General features: G+C 44.3%; 1 protein-coding gene across 31 annotated transcripts in view; it reads right to left on the bottom strand.

Moving 5' to 3' along the window:
* KIAA1217 (KIAA1217 ortholog) overlaps positions 1-15,555 on the bottom strand; it is an 815,860-nt gene that overhangs the window by 70,985 nt on the left and 729,320 nt on the right. For 30 of the 31 annotated variants that reach the window (XM_042230521.2, XM_042230511.1, XM_042230525.1 and 27 more), the window contains one exon: positions 1,728-2,560. In XM_042230521.2, coding sequence (XP_042086455.1) covers positions 1,728-2,560 — 833 coding nt within the window. Of the gene's footprint in view, positions 1-1,727; positions 2,561-8,510; positions 8,779-15,555 lie in introns of all 31 variants that reach the window. The other variant, XM_042230523.1, reaches the window with a different exon arrangement.

Raw genomic sequence — 15,555 nt, 5'->3', positions numbered from 1 at the left:
TGGATGGCTTAATGAGATACATGGTGGAATCAAGCTCACGATCCTCTCCTACCCTCAAGGTGGGTCAGCAGGGGGGTGGGGGGATGGGAGCAGGATGGATTTGAGCCCAGGAGATGGATAGGCTTTGTCTCCTGGAAGAAATTCTTATGACTCCAAGTCTCATCCTATCAGGGACATACACTTCCCAATCAGCCCCTCACAGCCCACCAAGGGGGATGAGTTGTTGTTTCTTAGATGCACAGGGTGCAGGCTCCCTTAAGGCCCATCTTGGCAGAGTCCCCTCTAGTTGTGACACTGGTCTGTTCAAAGAGCCTCAGCATTTATTCCACTCCCCTCACCTTTCTATGGTCACAGGAGGTGTCCGTTTCCTTTGAATCTTAGCATTTAACTTCCTAAGGACTTTGGAAGAGAAAAAATGAATATCTTTTTCTGATTCTTAATTTTTCTTTGTCCTGAATAATCAAGTCAGTCACTGTTGCTGTTTTTTAATTTTTTTCCAGTTGTATGAGAAGGTTAGAGCTTTAAAAGAAACACAAAACTCATGTTTATTCTCTTTCCATCTTCCTGGAATCTTTCTTTTGTGACCAGATAAGAGATGGCCCTTTCAGGATAAAAATCTGCCAAAGAGGACAGAACTTTCTGATTTGTGTGCTTAAGATAGTAAGATAGACATTTCGCATTCCAGTCACAATTTTGGCCTTCTCTTTTACAAGGTTATGTAATAGTAAGTGATATGATCGTTTTTGGTGAGAAGGAGGGAAGAGAGGTTCCGATAGGGTACTGAGTGACTGAATGTCTGAACTGTAATTTTCACTCCCCTTCTGAATTCCTGTATGACCACAGGTCGTATGCTTAATCTCCTTTGAACTCTATTTCTTTGCCTAGATTTTTATGACTATAATTAATATATTTATTGCCTTCCATCAACAAATCCAGGCTAGAGAAATTCTCTCTGTCAAAATTGGCTTTTCTATAACTATAAATTTGAGGGTTTTCAAGATGTTGTATGAAGGTTCTAGGTGAATTACAAAAACATGTAAATTAAAAAAAAAAACTTAAATATCCAGCATATCTTATCCAAAAGAAAAACTCTGCTGATCTCAGTACCACTCCCAAGTGAGTATTACATCAACACCATCCTAATTTTACGCAGATTTATGTTTTTATCGCCCTGGATGACAGATAGTGACACATTCTTTTCATTTCCCCAAAATGCATGAGAAAACAAAATTGCACTTCAAGAGAAAAACAAAACAAAACACAAACTGCCAGTTTAAACAGTGAACACTTGAACCACTCACTCCTTTTCAGTGGGAGATCAATAATGATCAGCTCTTGACTGGTTTGTCTGAATGGTTTCGTCTCATCTGCTAACCAATTTTCTTCTGAATGAATCAGATATGTACTAATGATGCTGCTGTTAGACCCACACACGGGAGGCCCATTCTGACCCCTCTTGTTGGGGTGGCCTGCCCGCTTGCCTTTAGCCAGGCCACTGGCAAACGACACTCAACAACCACCAGGTTTAGAAACTCCTTGCAGACAAGAACCACCTCTGATCCTACTTTCCCACGCCCCCACCCCTGCACCCAACACAGAACCCAGAGGGCGCACTGCTCAAGGCTGGTACTCAGCTAACTGCTGCTCTCTCCTGCTGACTCCTGTAAACAGCCCAAACACCCAGTAGGTGGGCACAGACCACCCTCGCAACACCCTCACCGCCTCACCTGGTCTCTCGGTCTTTGGGTATGGTAGCCGTGCTGTAAGCGAACACCTGCTTCTCAACTAGAGGAGGGCCGAGGTCCACAATCCCGGATAATCCTGGAGTGGTCCGTGGCTTCTCAATGTACACCAAGGTGCCGGGCTCCTTCTTGAAGCCCTGGCGGCTGGGCGAGGCCCGGTCCGGCTGCAACGTGTGCGGGGGCCCGTGGGTGTTATGGTGGCCGTGCATCTCCACCATCCTCAGGTCGCCGACTCGGTGGGGAGACGCCGGCGGCGTCTTGGCGCCCAGAGTGGGCAAGTGGCTCTCTGGGTACTTCCTTGGCTTCTGTCTGTACAGGGCCTGCTCCAGGTGCATCTCCGCTTGCAGAGATGGGCTGCAGTAAGCACTGGCTGACCGAACGGCGGTGCGGTGATACGCGATTATGTGATCCGGGACATCCAGCGGGTGCCCGCCGTGCGAAGACGCTATGCTCATCCGCCCCTCGTGATAAAGGTAAGGGTCGGCATAGAAACCCTCATTCCGGTACATGGCAAGGTTTTTGCTGCTCATGTCTTCATCCGGCTTTACGTCTCTTCTTTCCAGGATGGCGCTGGGGCTGGGGGAGATGGATCTGGAGACTGGCAGGCTGGAGAGTCTGTCCCTGGGGATGGTGGCATTACCAGGAACCACCATTGGGCGGGTGCCTCCGTACGGAATTCTGGATGGAGAGGGAGGCATGGAATGGGGCACGGGAGTAGACGGAGGAGAGTTTGGAATGGCGTGGGGTGGAAGAGCTGTGGGTCCAGGTCGAGAGGCACCAGGGCCATCTCCTCTTGCATAAACAATTTCTCTCTGCATCTGGAAAGAAAACAAGAAATTAGAACATCTACTTTGATATTCATGCTTTTAGAGACATCTCAGTGTGGCTTCCCCGATGAAACCAGCTGAAGAGTGGCCCCTGCAAGACGTCTGTGCCCCCAGTCCCTAGATCCTTACCCATGGTCCCTTACATGGCAAAAAAGACTTCACAGATGCCCCATTAAGGATGCTGAGAGGGAGAGATTGTCCAGGTGGACCCAGTGAAATCACAAGGGTCCTTATCTGTGAAATAGGCAGAAGGGTCAACATCATGGAAGGGGATGTGAAGACTGAAGCAGAATAGAGCAAGATGGAAAGATGCTGTCACCGAGTCCAAGCTCATACTGCTCTCTGCACGACAGGCCAATAATCAAAAGACAAGTTGTTGGGGCAATGAACAGAGACTTTACTCAGAAAGTCAACACACTGAGAAGATCGTGGACTCATGCCCCAAAGAACCATCTTGCCTGAGTCAGAATTCAGGTTTTTTTGTTTTTTTTTTTAAAAAAACAGTAAAAGGGGTGGGAGCAAAGTCAAACACTTCCAGGTCCCCATCTGCCTCCAGAGGGGAGGTGTTAATTTCTTCTTCTCTGTGGTCATTCTCTATTCCCAAGAACCTATTTCCAATAGGTTCTTCCCTATTAGAATTCCCCACTATCACTGTCTGTTTCACATTCCTGTGGGAAAAGGGACCAAGACCACTATGGCTGGTTACTTTCTGCTGAATGCAGGTGATGAATATTCCTTAGTCAGGTCCTTGACAGCTATTTGAACCCAGTGAAACCTCTGAGCATTATGTTGTCTACTTTGTAATTGAACTTAGGGCTTTGGTTCCAGTTTTCAATACACATACTAAATTCCCGTGCTATTTATTTGGACAAAATTAAACAAATCGGTTGACCCTTTCATAGCTACAAGGGAATTACCATCAACTTCAGTTGCATAGGTAGTCCTGTTGGAGGCAAAGTCATGAACAGAGGTTAGTATAGTGCCCAAAGTTTTAACATAACTGCCCACTGCTACGTGTATTATGGACTCCCCTGCCATGGCAGACAGCTGGAATGGCCTACCATACAGTATTTTAAAGGGGCCTAATTTAAGCCTGCTTCCAGGAGTTACTGATCTGCAGCAGGGCAACTGGCAAGGCCTTATCCCAAGTTCAGTTAGTCTCCTGACATTTTAGCCATTTTCCCTTTTAATGTATGATTCATTTTCTTCTTTTCTTAGTGACTGTGATCTCCAGGATGAATGTTGTTGTAATGCCTTAAGCCGCATCAGGGCATGACTTCCCTAAGGATGGCTTTAACCATCTCAGAGATTTTTTGTCCAGGAGGGATATGCTTCCACCCACACTGAGAAAGTGTCCAGGTATCTGAAATGTCTTGCAGTTTGAAGCATCTGAGAAATAGGTGTTGAGTATATTTCAGTCCTTAGCGGCGCAGCTTCTTTGGCATTGAGTCCCCATCTGGGGAGCGCTGACAGCAGTTGCTGGGTTATTTTTGAGACCTTGGGGGAAAGAGCTCAGTCTCCTTTTCTGGGGTTTTCATGAGCACCATCTGTAGGCTGAAAGCGTGTTTAGGTGAGACTCCCGATGTCGAGCTTTTGTTGTTGTTGTTTGGTCGCCTAGTCCTGTCCCACTGTTTTGTGATCCTATGGACTGTAGCTGGCCAGGCTCTTCTGTTCATGGCATTTCCCAGGCAAGAATACTGGTGGGTTGTCATTTCCTTCTCCAGGGCATCTTCCTTACTCAGAGATGGAACCCGCATCTCCTGCGTTGGCAGACAGGTTCTTTACACTGAGCCACCAGAGAAGCCTGGTGATGTCAAGCTATTCTGATTTTAAAAAATGTTTTTTCAGGGTAATGTCGATCAGAAAGTCAATCTGTTTGTTGTTTTTCAGTCGCTAAGTCATGTCTGGCTCTTTGCGACCCCATGGACTGCAACACGCCAGGCTCCTCTGTCCGCCACTGTCTCACCTAAATTCACGGCTATTGAGTTTGTGACGCCATCTAAACATCTCATCCTCTGCTGCTCCCTTTTCCTTTTGCCTTCAATCATTTCATCCCCTACGTTCAATTTTATCCTGGACTCCTGTGGGGAATTGGGCACAGTAAGTCCAAGGGAGCCCCTGGGCCTCTTTATTCAGAGTGTTCTCTCTTTCAACCACAGGAGCTCCCCTTGTCTTTTTCTGTTTCAGCTGAGGGCAGTCCATTTCCCAATGTTCCTCCTCCTTACAGTAAGTGCATGGTTTCTTCCTCAACGGTGGCTTACTTCTCTGAGTTACCTTCCAGGAATCCAATGCCAAAAAAAAAAAAAAAAAAGGGAATTTTGATTTGCATCTTTTGTTCTTGCTCCCTGAACACTTTGTTTTAAGCATTTTAAAATGTATTTATTTTTAAATTGGAGTATAGTTGGTTTACAATGTTGTGTTAGCTTAAGCAGTACAACCATGTGGATCAGCTTTATGTATACATAGACCCCCTCACTTCTGAGTCTCCTCCCGCTCCACCACACCCCACTAGGTCATCACAGAGCACCGGGCTGAGCTCTCTGTGCTATACCGCAGCTTTCCACTAGCTATCTGTCTTACAGACAGTAGTGCATGTCAGCCCAGCATTTCCTGATTGATGCTTATAAGGAGGAGAAGTCCTCAGCCCCAGCGTCAGGAACTGAGCCTGGATGGGAATGGAAGGTGGTGGAAGCGGTGGATGTATTGGCATAATGGCCAGAGTGGCTGGGACAGCAAGCTCAGCTAGAGGAGTTAAGGTTGAAGCAACATATCCTCTCTTTTATTCCTTTATTTTCCCTGATAATAATAAAAATGCTTGCACATAAAGGATTTCATCAGTCTTGCCTGCTTCTTCACGAAACAGCTCTAGAGTCTTCAGAAGTCACTGTAAAACACACGGACAGCAACTGATCATCTAACCATTAAAAAGATGCCTTTCTGCTTCGGCATCAACCAACTGGGATTACAATGCAATTGACTAGAAAACTGATTACTGCTGCGGCTGTGATAATTACTAAAATTATGACATCATTTACCAGAGTTTCCAGAATTGTAGGAGTTCCATATAATTTCTACAATATGTATGTTAATAATGTTTACCCATGATATAATCTAAGAAATTTTACCATCACTCATTTGACAATGCCCCTCATGCAATTCAACACACCAGATAAGCCCAATTAGTTTTTCTGATTAGTAATACAGATTTATTTTTATTAACTTTTATTTTCTATTGGAGTATAGCCAATTAACAATGCTCTGATAGTTCCAGGTGGACAGCAAAGGGACTCAACCATGTATATACATAGTTTAATATTTCTCTGAGATGCAGAGAAAACAACTGGAAGTGTTCCAGGGAGCCTCTGAAAAATCCCAGAGTTAGCCAGAGGTCAAATGAACCCCACTTAGAACTTCATCTTTGAGACGTTAGTCAGAAATATAAAAAAAAGTTATAACCAGTGATAATAAAAGAACTGTGGCAAATACAGGTCACTTAAAAGCAGTTCAGTATTTTAAGAAAACTTTGTCTTCTTAGAGAACCAAAACCAGGTTTTGTACCACTTTAAGATTTTTTAAATTATGTTCTATCTTCTCTTAGGACTTAGTTTCAAGTTACGAAAATCTGGAGAGACTATTCTAGACAAACATTCCTAAGACAGGATGCCCATAGAGTTTACCCCAAACTGTTTACTTCACTTACATTTTATTCACTTAAAAGCTTTATCACATTGTTTTTCTTGCTGACAAACTTTGTAACAGGAATAATAAGGCCTTATTTGATTTCCAGTAAACCTAGATACAATAGAAGTATTATACATAATGTTGTTTGTTATTATTTAGTTTATTTGGCTGCATTGGGTCTTAGTAGCACATGCGCCCAGTTGCTCCCTGGGATCCTAGTTCCTGGACCAGGGATGGAACCTATATCCCCTGCATTGCAAGGTGGATTCCTAATCACTGGACCACCAGGGAAGTCCCTATACTTAATGTTGATGGCTCAAAAAACATCTGTATCGAGCCAACAAGCTTAAGCCAACTTTCAGACCAGATATTAATTCAATACTGAATATTTCCTAGAGCTTGTGAACCTAAAACCCATTCTGGTGAGTTTCTTTTATGTTTGAGTATTCAAACTCACTTAATTATTTCCTCTAAGCCAATTAAACAGAGCTCTTTTACAAATCCATTACGGCAATACCGCACATCTATATTATGTGCAAACACATGTATAAATACACAGGGACATAGTTCCCATTCCAAAATTTTAGTTATCCGTCAGGTACCACAATGTAAAAGCCATAAGTTATAAAAGAGATCGGATTCAGATTGGGTTCTGGAAGACAGGACAAATCAAGGTCACCTGTCTAGATGACTGAACACTTTTACTATTATTAATGGGAAAGACACTTCTATTTGTAGCTTTTGGTGACGTTAGGAATCAAGTGAAACGTTTCTCCCCTCCTTCGGAATGCCCACTTCTGGACAAGAACAGACAGTTTTGTTTTCTTTTCTTCCCTGTTTCTTTCCTCCATTTGATATCAGTCAAGTTTTAAAATAGTGAAGTCAGAAAGAGAAACACCAATACAGTGTATTAACGCATATATATGGAATTCAGAAAGACGGTAACAACGATCCTATATGCAAGGCAGCAAAAGAGACACAGATGTAAAGAACAGACTTTCGGACTACGTGGGAGAAGGTGAGTGTGGGATGATGTGAGAGAATAGCTCTGAAACACGTACGTTACCATACGCAGAACAGATGACCAGTGCAAGTTCCACGCGTGAAGCTGCGCACTCAAAGCCCGTGCTCTGGGACGACCCAGAGGGATGGGGTGGGGGTTCAGAATGAGGGGCCACAGGTACACCCACGGCCGATTCATTTGACATATGGCAAAAACCACCACAGTACTGTAAAGTAATTATCCTCCAATTAAATTCATTTTTAAAAATCACAAAACTGATCTGGCTGCAAGTGGAGGAACAGTACCAAACAGAATGAAACCAAAAGAGACCACACAAGATCCTAAATAAACCCCGAAGTTTGGTCTTGGGATCTTACACACTCCAATGACACAAGAGACCATAAACAATGTAATTAACACAACAAAGGTATCAGTGCAGGGTGCACAGGGTCCCAAGATAGCCTTGCCTAACCACCGTGGAGATCCTAACGGAACAGTGGCAACACACTGCTACAATAAAACAGGGGCCCCCCAACCTCCAGGCCGTGGATCCATACCTCCTGTCAGATCAGTGGTGGCAGAGTGCGCAATAAATGTAAAGAACTTGAATCACCCCGAAACCATTCCACCCCCATCCATGGAAAAACTGTCTTCCACAAAACTGGTTCCTGGGGCCAAAAAGGGTTGGGGGCCCCTGCAATAAAATATAATGTCCCTTTCACCCATGGGTTCATAGCTATAATCAGATCCCTTATCCAAAATACACCTCAGAGAAGTATCTATAGGGACGGTTGAAATATTCTCCATTTTTAAAGTTACAAATTCAAGACCAGCAAAACACAAACAGCATGCACAAATGGCAGATTCCACCCAGGTGGGGATAGTGGTGAAAGAATCCGCCTGCCAATGCAGGGGACCTGAGACGAGGCTTCAACCCCTGGGTCAGGAAGATTCCCCTGCAGGACGGCATGGCAACCCATTCCAGTATTCTTGCCTGAAGAATCCCAAGGACAGAGAAGGCTGGAGAGCTATAGTTCATAAGGTTGCAAAGTTGGACATGAATGAAGTGACTTAGCATGCATGCAAAGAAACAAATGAACTGGTTCACGAACTGGGTAGAAGTCTGATAACTCTTTCCTGTCTCTAACAGGGTACACCATTCAAACACAAAACAAATTTGGCTTATTCTGGAGGAAAAAAAAAAAAAAAGCCCCAGAGAAGAAATTCTTTTTAGTTGTACACGCTGGAGTGACTTACCCTACTGTATGGAGTCCGCCAGCTCTCAGATGTCAATTCCTTGTTCCAATTGCCAAGCACTGAGGCAGCCAGTGCCACTTCGGGGAACTCTGAAGGACACGTCCTCAGGACACGTGGTCCTGGCAGCTGCTAGGATCTTATACTCAAAACCCCAATCCCTGCCACATAGCCATGAGCAGCAAGGCTACTAGGTGACTCCCCCAAATTTGTTACTGAGTCCAAGCTCACACTGCTTGACACACAGCAGGCCAGAAACTTGAGAGACGAGCTGTTGGAGCAAGGAATGGTCACTTAATTCAGAAAGCTGGCAAACCGAGAAGAAGATAGACTCCTACTCACTGACAGCCATCTTGTCTCCGTTAGAATTGGGGCTGCTTTTATACTAAAAGGGGCGGGAGTAAAGTCAAGGGTTTCCTGTTTCCGGTCAGCCTCCGGAAGGGATGTGTTACTCTTGCCCTCCCTGCAGTCTTTCACAGGTGGTGGACCTGATCACACAAACACGAAGGTGTTAATACTCCTCACCTTAGAGGCAGGGTTCCCAGAGATAGGCTATTATGTATAATTTAAGCTTATAGGCAACATCCCTTTAGAGATTAACTTGTAATTCTGGGCTGGCCAAAATGTACGCTCAGGTTTCTCCATTAAATTTTAGGAGGAAACCTGAGTGAATTTTTTGGCCAACCCAACAGAATACAAAACATTCTACATTACTGACTTTGGAGATGGAGGAGAGAGCCATGAGCCAAGGAATAAGGCAGCTCCCAGCAGCTGGAAAAGGCAAAGAACAAGATTCTCCTCTAGAGTCTTCAGAGGGAATGTGGCAGAGCCAGCCCCTTAATATCGGCCAGTGAAACCAGTCTGGACTTTTGCTCTCCACAAGTGGAAAATAACAAATTTGTGGTGTTTCAAGCCACTAAGTTTGTGGTAATTTGTCACAGCAACCACAGGAAATGAATATAGCTGCTATAGAACTCAATACTATGGAGTTTGAGGAAAAAATGGTAACAATGGTTTAAAAATGAAGGTGAGAGCTTTCAAGAAAGATGTGGCTTTAATGTATCCAAAGTGCTACAATGTTTTCTAAGATTACCTTGGGCACATTTTTTCTAGCCTTAGCCCTGGAAAATAGATAGCAAGCATCCTTCTCATCTTTCTGAACTGATACAATGTAGGGACATGGCCAGGGAGAGAGGAGAGGCATGGGAAAGACTGGGAGGGAAGGTTAACCAATTCCTGGTGCTTTACCATGAGAAGTCAGCTCTGAGAGGTCTGGAAGAAATAATGATTCAGGAGATGAGTGCAATTGGAGGCAAATTATAGCAGGGATGGCAAAAAGAGAGAAGGGGGCAGGAAAGCCCAGGTATGGTGGAGGAGGAAGAATCCTAACAGTACATCCTCTGGAGCTGCCATATGATGAGGAGGAGCGTGTTGGGACAGGTCATCATAAGCCCCAGGAAGCAGAGATTTCTGGGCTGTTTCATTACTACCCGGTTCAGGAGTGTGAGGAATCCCATAGGGTCTCCCACTAGCTCTCCTCCATAAACAGTGAGTAAAGAATAAACGCTACTGATGAACCTATTTGCAGGGCAGGAATGAAACGCAGGCATAGACAATGGACTTATGGGCACAGGGCAGGGTCGGGGGAGGAGGCAGGCGGGACAAATCGAGGGAGTACCATTGACATGTATGTATACTACCATGTGTAACTGTGTAAAATGGGCTTCCTTGGTAGCTCAGCAGTAAAGAATTTGCCTGCAATGCAGGAGACTCAGGATCTTCCCTTCGGTCGGGAAGATCTCCTGGAGAAGGGAATGGCTTCCCACTCCAGTATTCTTGCCTGGAGAATACCATGGACCGAGGAGCCTGGTGGGTCCATGCGGTCTCAAAGAGTCGGACATGACTGAGTACCTAAGCACATGGGTAAAACAGACAGCTAGTAGATGGCTAGTAGGATAGCTAGTAGGGAGCTCAGCTTGGTGCTTTGTGATAACCTGGTGGGGGGGGGGTGGGGTGGGATGGGCTGGGGAAAGGAGGGAAGCTCAAGAGGGAGAGGATATTGTATACATATAGCTGTTTCACGTTGCTGTGCAGCAGAAACACAACACTGTAAAGCAATTATCCTCCAATAAAAACAAATGAATACATAAATAAAAAGAAAAAGGTTGTTCTCATAGACACAGAGAACAGATCGGTGGTTGCCACAGGCAGGAGATGGGGGCTGGGGGGTGTGAACTGGGTGAAGATGATCAAAAGCTGCAAACTTACAGTTACAAAATGCATCTAAGTCCTGGGGGTGTGATGCACAGCACGGTAACTGTAAAGAATGCTGTGCTGTATTTGAAAGTTGCTAAGGGAGTAAGTTTTAAAAGTTCTCATCACAAGAACAAAATGGAAACTATGTTTAGTAATGGATGTCAACTAGACTTAGAGTGGTGATTATTTCCCAATAGATGCATATATTATGTTGTACCTCTGAAACTAATATAATGGTATATGTCAATTAAATCTCAATAAAAATTTTTTTCAAGTTAATGGCAAAAGAGGAAACTATTATAATTTGCAACTATACTACTGTATTTAGCTAGGGGCAGAATCAAAAACACAAATGAATTTAGGACGTGATATTTTTGTTTTGATTAAAACCCACCAGGGTCATGCTCACTGAGATTCTCCAAATGGCTGCAAAGGGAGGGGACAGAAGCCAGTGGCTCCTCTCAAGCCCTGTCTTAAAGTTCTGTGATGTCACAGAAGCCACATTTCCATTCGGTCTTCTCAGAGGTGTGAAAGACAAGGAGGGTATAAATGATTGGGGTGGGCGAGGTAGGGGCATGAGGGTTGAGGACGTGGGCTCAAATGGACAGCAGTCAAGATGAGCAGCTAAGAGATCCATTGTGTGGGTGATAGGGGAAGAGAGAAGAAATAGAAGAGGCAACAAGGAGAAGACAGAAAAGGAAACAGAACCCAAGGCTCTGAATGCATGCAGAATACATATCAATTCATTCACTTAGTCCAACAGTATTCACCATGCACTTGCTAAGACTCAAGCCTAATTCCAAGACACAGCTCTAATCAAGCCCGAAACTTCCTGCCCTGGAGAGGACATCCTCTTGCCTGCATCGGGTGATGAGGATGCAGGGGATGAACCAGCTGGTTTCCCACAGCTTCCTTATCTTGTCAGTGGAAGGACCCAGCAATGCAGAATCTCTGACCCGGAGACTTTGGCACATTAAGGTGGATTTCATAATGGAACCGATCAAGCAAAAATGCAAGCAAAATGCAAATATGTAGCAACCAAAAGGAATCCTTTGAGGGTACATTCCTGCGTGCGTGCTCAATTGTGTCTGAATCTTTTGTGACCCCATGGACTATGTAGCCTGCCAGGCTCCTCTGTTCATGGGATTCTCCAGGCATGAATACTGGAGTGGGTGGCCATTTCCTTCCCCAGGGGATCTTTCAGACTCAGGGATCAAACCTGCATCTCCTGCTCAGCAGGCAGATTCTTTAGCGCAGAGCCACCAGGGAAGTCACTGATGGTACATTACTTAAGCATTTTGAATTGGCTCCTCAGCTCCCTAAGGGTATCCTTCCCAATGTATGCAGGCTCCTCACTTGAGATTATGATTTTATCTCCACTACCCCTGCTTCCCCATCACACGTACACACACATAATATGCTAGTCTGTTCTCCGCCTCTAAACCAGACGTGGGATATCCTCAAGCTGTCCTCACCCCTGGGACCCTTTCCTAGACCTTGGGGAGTCACACCTAGGCTGAAGTCAAGATGCTCCAGCCCACGCACCCTCAAGACTCAGAGGCTCAGGACCTTAGACCGGGAGGTCATTCCCAAGGTCATGGTGTTGTAACATACCCAATTCCCATTCCAGAATAGCTGGAGAAACCATATAACCTCTGTCTTGCAGCAGAAAAACATGGATCCTCTATAAATACCTCTCCCACCCTGTCTTCCTCAATGTAAGGCTCAATGAAAAGAAAGATCCAGCTCAGTGGTAAGCAAGGTAGGGCTTTATAGGTGATAAAATACAAGAGTGTCTGGCTCAGCCAGCAGTGCACATTTGGTCAACTTCCCCACCCAAGCAGACCACACAATGCAATAATCAACCCCAATAAACATAAAGATAAATTCAAACATGCCACTGTATACAAAGAACTACATGGTGCTCAAGGCTAATCAGGTGCAACAAACAGTGGGTACTAACAAACAGTAGGTACTACTCTCATTATTGTTATTAATCCCCCCAAAAGACTAGGGTTTCCAATGTCTAGAACCCATTTAGTGAAAGTGTTAGTCGGTCAGTCCTGTCGACTCTTTGCGATCCTGTAAACTATATCCTGCCAGGCTCCTCTGTCCACAGAATTCTCCAGGCAAGAATACTGGAGTGGATTGCCATTCCCCTTCCAGAGATGGAATCCTGGTCTCCTGCATTGCAAGCAGATTATTTACTGTCTGAGCCACCAGGGAAATCCACTTAGGATGAATAATAATCCTAACAGGGTGAGTCACAACTTCCTGTTCTCTTTTTCCTCCTCATCTGGCTTCATCTTCATTTGGGGAATCCTGACCCTAATTAACACATAGAAAAACTCTCCCCCCTTTTCGGGGAAGAGAGTGAAAAGAGGCATCAATATTCCTGGGAGTACAGAACTGTCTAGAAGAATAAAGAGTATTAATGAAATAAAAATGTAAAGTTAATTTTTTTTTGCCCATGCTGGGGGCATGTGGATGTTAGTTCTCCAACCATGGATTGCACCTGTACCTCCTGCAGTAGAAGCATGAAGTCTTAACCACTGGCCCACAAGGGAAGTCCTTAAAGTTAATTCTAACTAATAAGAAGTTGAGTAAATTTCTTTGAGAACAACAGAGGTGACTGCATGGGCGTTTTAAAAATATGTCTGGTGATGTGAAAAGAAATCGCGAGGAGGCACATTATGTAACTAAGCGAAATGATGTTATGTAAAGTTTAAAATTAAACACACGCAAAAAATCATTAGAAGAATCTCATTTCTGGAAGTCACATGCAGATGAATTCAGAAAGAAATGTAACACTTAATAAACAACAATTCAGATGTGCTGTACATTCATACAGGGAACACAGGCAATAGTCAAAATATTTAACATCTGCTAGCCAGGACTACATGGGTACCAACCAGCCAGAACGGGACTTTGGCCAATGAGGATGAATCATAGCCATAAGCAATCAGTATCACGTACCTGATGGTAATACTGTTATGTCAGCCCTGCCTTGTCAGCCTCAAAATAATCTTGCCATCATCCAACTGGGTCACTGAATCAGAGTCACTGTCCACCTGAGTTACCCACAGTGGAGGTGAACACAAGCGTTTTGTTACGCCAGAACGGGTGATATAAGGTTAAATGTCTTCATCAGTATGGGTGACATAGAGGTTGGAAGCCTTTGGCAAAAGTCTTACGTTGCTTGCCAACCCATGACTGACTTGCCAAGACTGAGTTTTGAGAAGCAGCTTGAGACAATTTCATCCTTGGCTCTACCTGGAGCCCAAGAAGAGAATAACATGATGATCTTCCCATCACTTGGTGGGAAAATGTTTTAAATCTACCACTTGAATAAACTCTTAAAATTAGATAGCTTGGGTTTACGCACGAATGGATACAGATTAACTAAAGGCAGCTCACCCTTAGGACAGGGTGGAACGTATGGGGAGACAAAAAGAGAGTCTGTTTTGAGTCTTCAGTGTGATCTCCCGAGGAGACCACTTGCTATTCCAATAAAAACTGTACTTTATATACGGGAGATACTCATTGTCTGATTGACTGAACCAGGATGATGGGTAAGATTCTGTGATTCACAGTTTAAAAAAAAGCCCCAGCCCTTTATGTTAAAGGGGGCACCTTCCTAGAATCAAGTACCTGCAGTGTTTTTTTGCTTTTTGGCCATACCACCAAGCATGTAGGATCCTAGGTTCCCCGACCAGGGATCCAACCTGTGCCCCTTGCAATGAAGTGCTGAGTTTTAACCATGAACTGCCAGGGAAATCCCTGTGTGTGTTTTAACTGTGTTTTAGTTAACGAGTAAAGAAATGACATTAAACACACTCTTGGTTTTTCCTGTACTGTTAATCAAAGTCAGACCTTTTAGGAGAAAATTATTTTAAACTTTAGAGGTAAAATAAATAAAACACACATACACACCTATGCCCACAGTTGCTATTCATCTTAATATACCTGAATTTTTTCCTCTCCCACCAATCTCACTGATCCTCACTAATCTTCTTTATCATCTCATCTCTCTTAGAAAGTTGAAAATATCTGAATATGTTATCTCGTTGACACTTTTAGCCCAGAAGCTTTCCACACTGACGTCTTGATGTGAGCTTTAAAAATACCATTTTATAGCAAGAGAGAGATAACCTAAGTAAAAGAATAAAGATTTTAACACCTTTCCAGGACACAACACAAAGATTTATTTGCCTGCACCTTGGCCCAGACAAAGAAAAAGCTCATTCATTTGTACTATATATTAATATATTGGCATGGGCTTCCCAGGTGGCTCAGTGGTAAAGAATTCGCCTGCCAACCAAGAGACTCCGGTTTGTTCGATCCCTGGGTCGGGAAGATCCCCTGGAGAAGGAAATGGCAATCCACTCTAGTATTCTTACCTGGGAAATTCATGGGGTCACAAAGAGTCGGACACAACAGAGAGACTAAACAATAACAAGATATATTGGCTATGCATGAAGAGGCTATTCCCCGTCCTTCATCTGTTTTGTTGGGCAGCATATCCCTCCTTCCATTACTGCCCAAACCACGGCCAGCTCCGGGTTGAGTCCTTCCAGACCTTATAAACAGCATACTTGCTTCCGGAGCTTCTGCACCGTGGCCCCAACCGAGAAGCTGCTGGCCCTGCCCACAGCACACAGCTCAACCCTCTGTTTGGCTCGTCCTTCCCAAAGACAAGAACAAATGTGGGTAATTCAAATGAATCACCTGAAGTCTGAGTTAGGAATCCTAACATTTCTGTATTTCATTTCCCCTCAAACAGTGTAAGTTA

The sequence above is a fragment of the Ovis aries genome, chromosome 13, assembly GCF_016772045.2.
Source record: "Ovis aries strain OAR_USU_Benz2616 breed Rambouillet chromosome 13, ARS-UI_Ramb_v3.0, whole genome shotgun sequence".
Classification (NCBI taxonomy): Eukaryota; Metazoa; Chordata; class Mammalia; order Artiodactyla; family Bovidae; genus Ovis; species Ovis aries.
The sequence above is the reverse complement of the archived record's forward strand: the minus strand, read 5'-3'. Positions and strand labels throughout refer to the sequence as shown.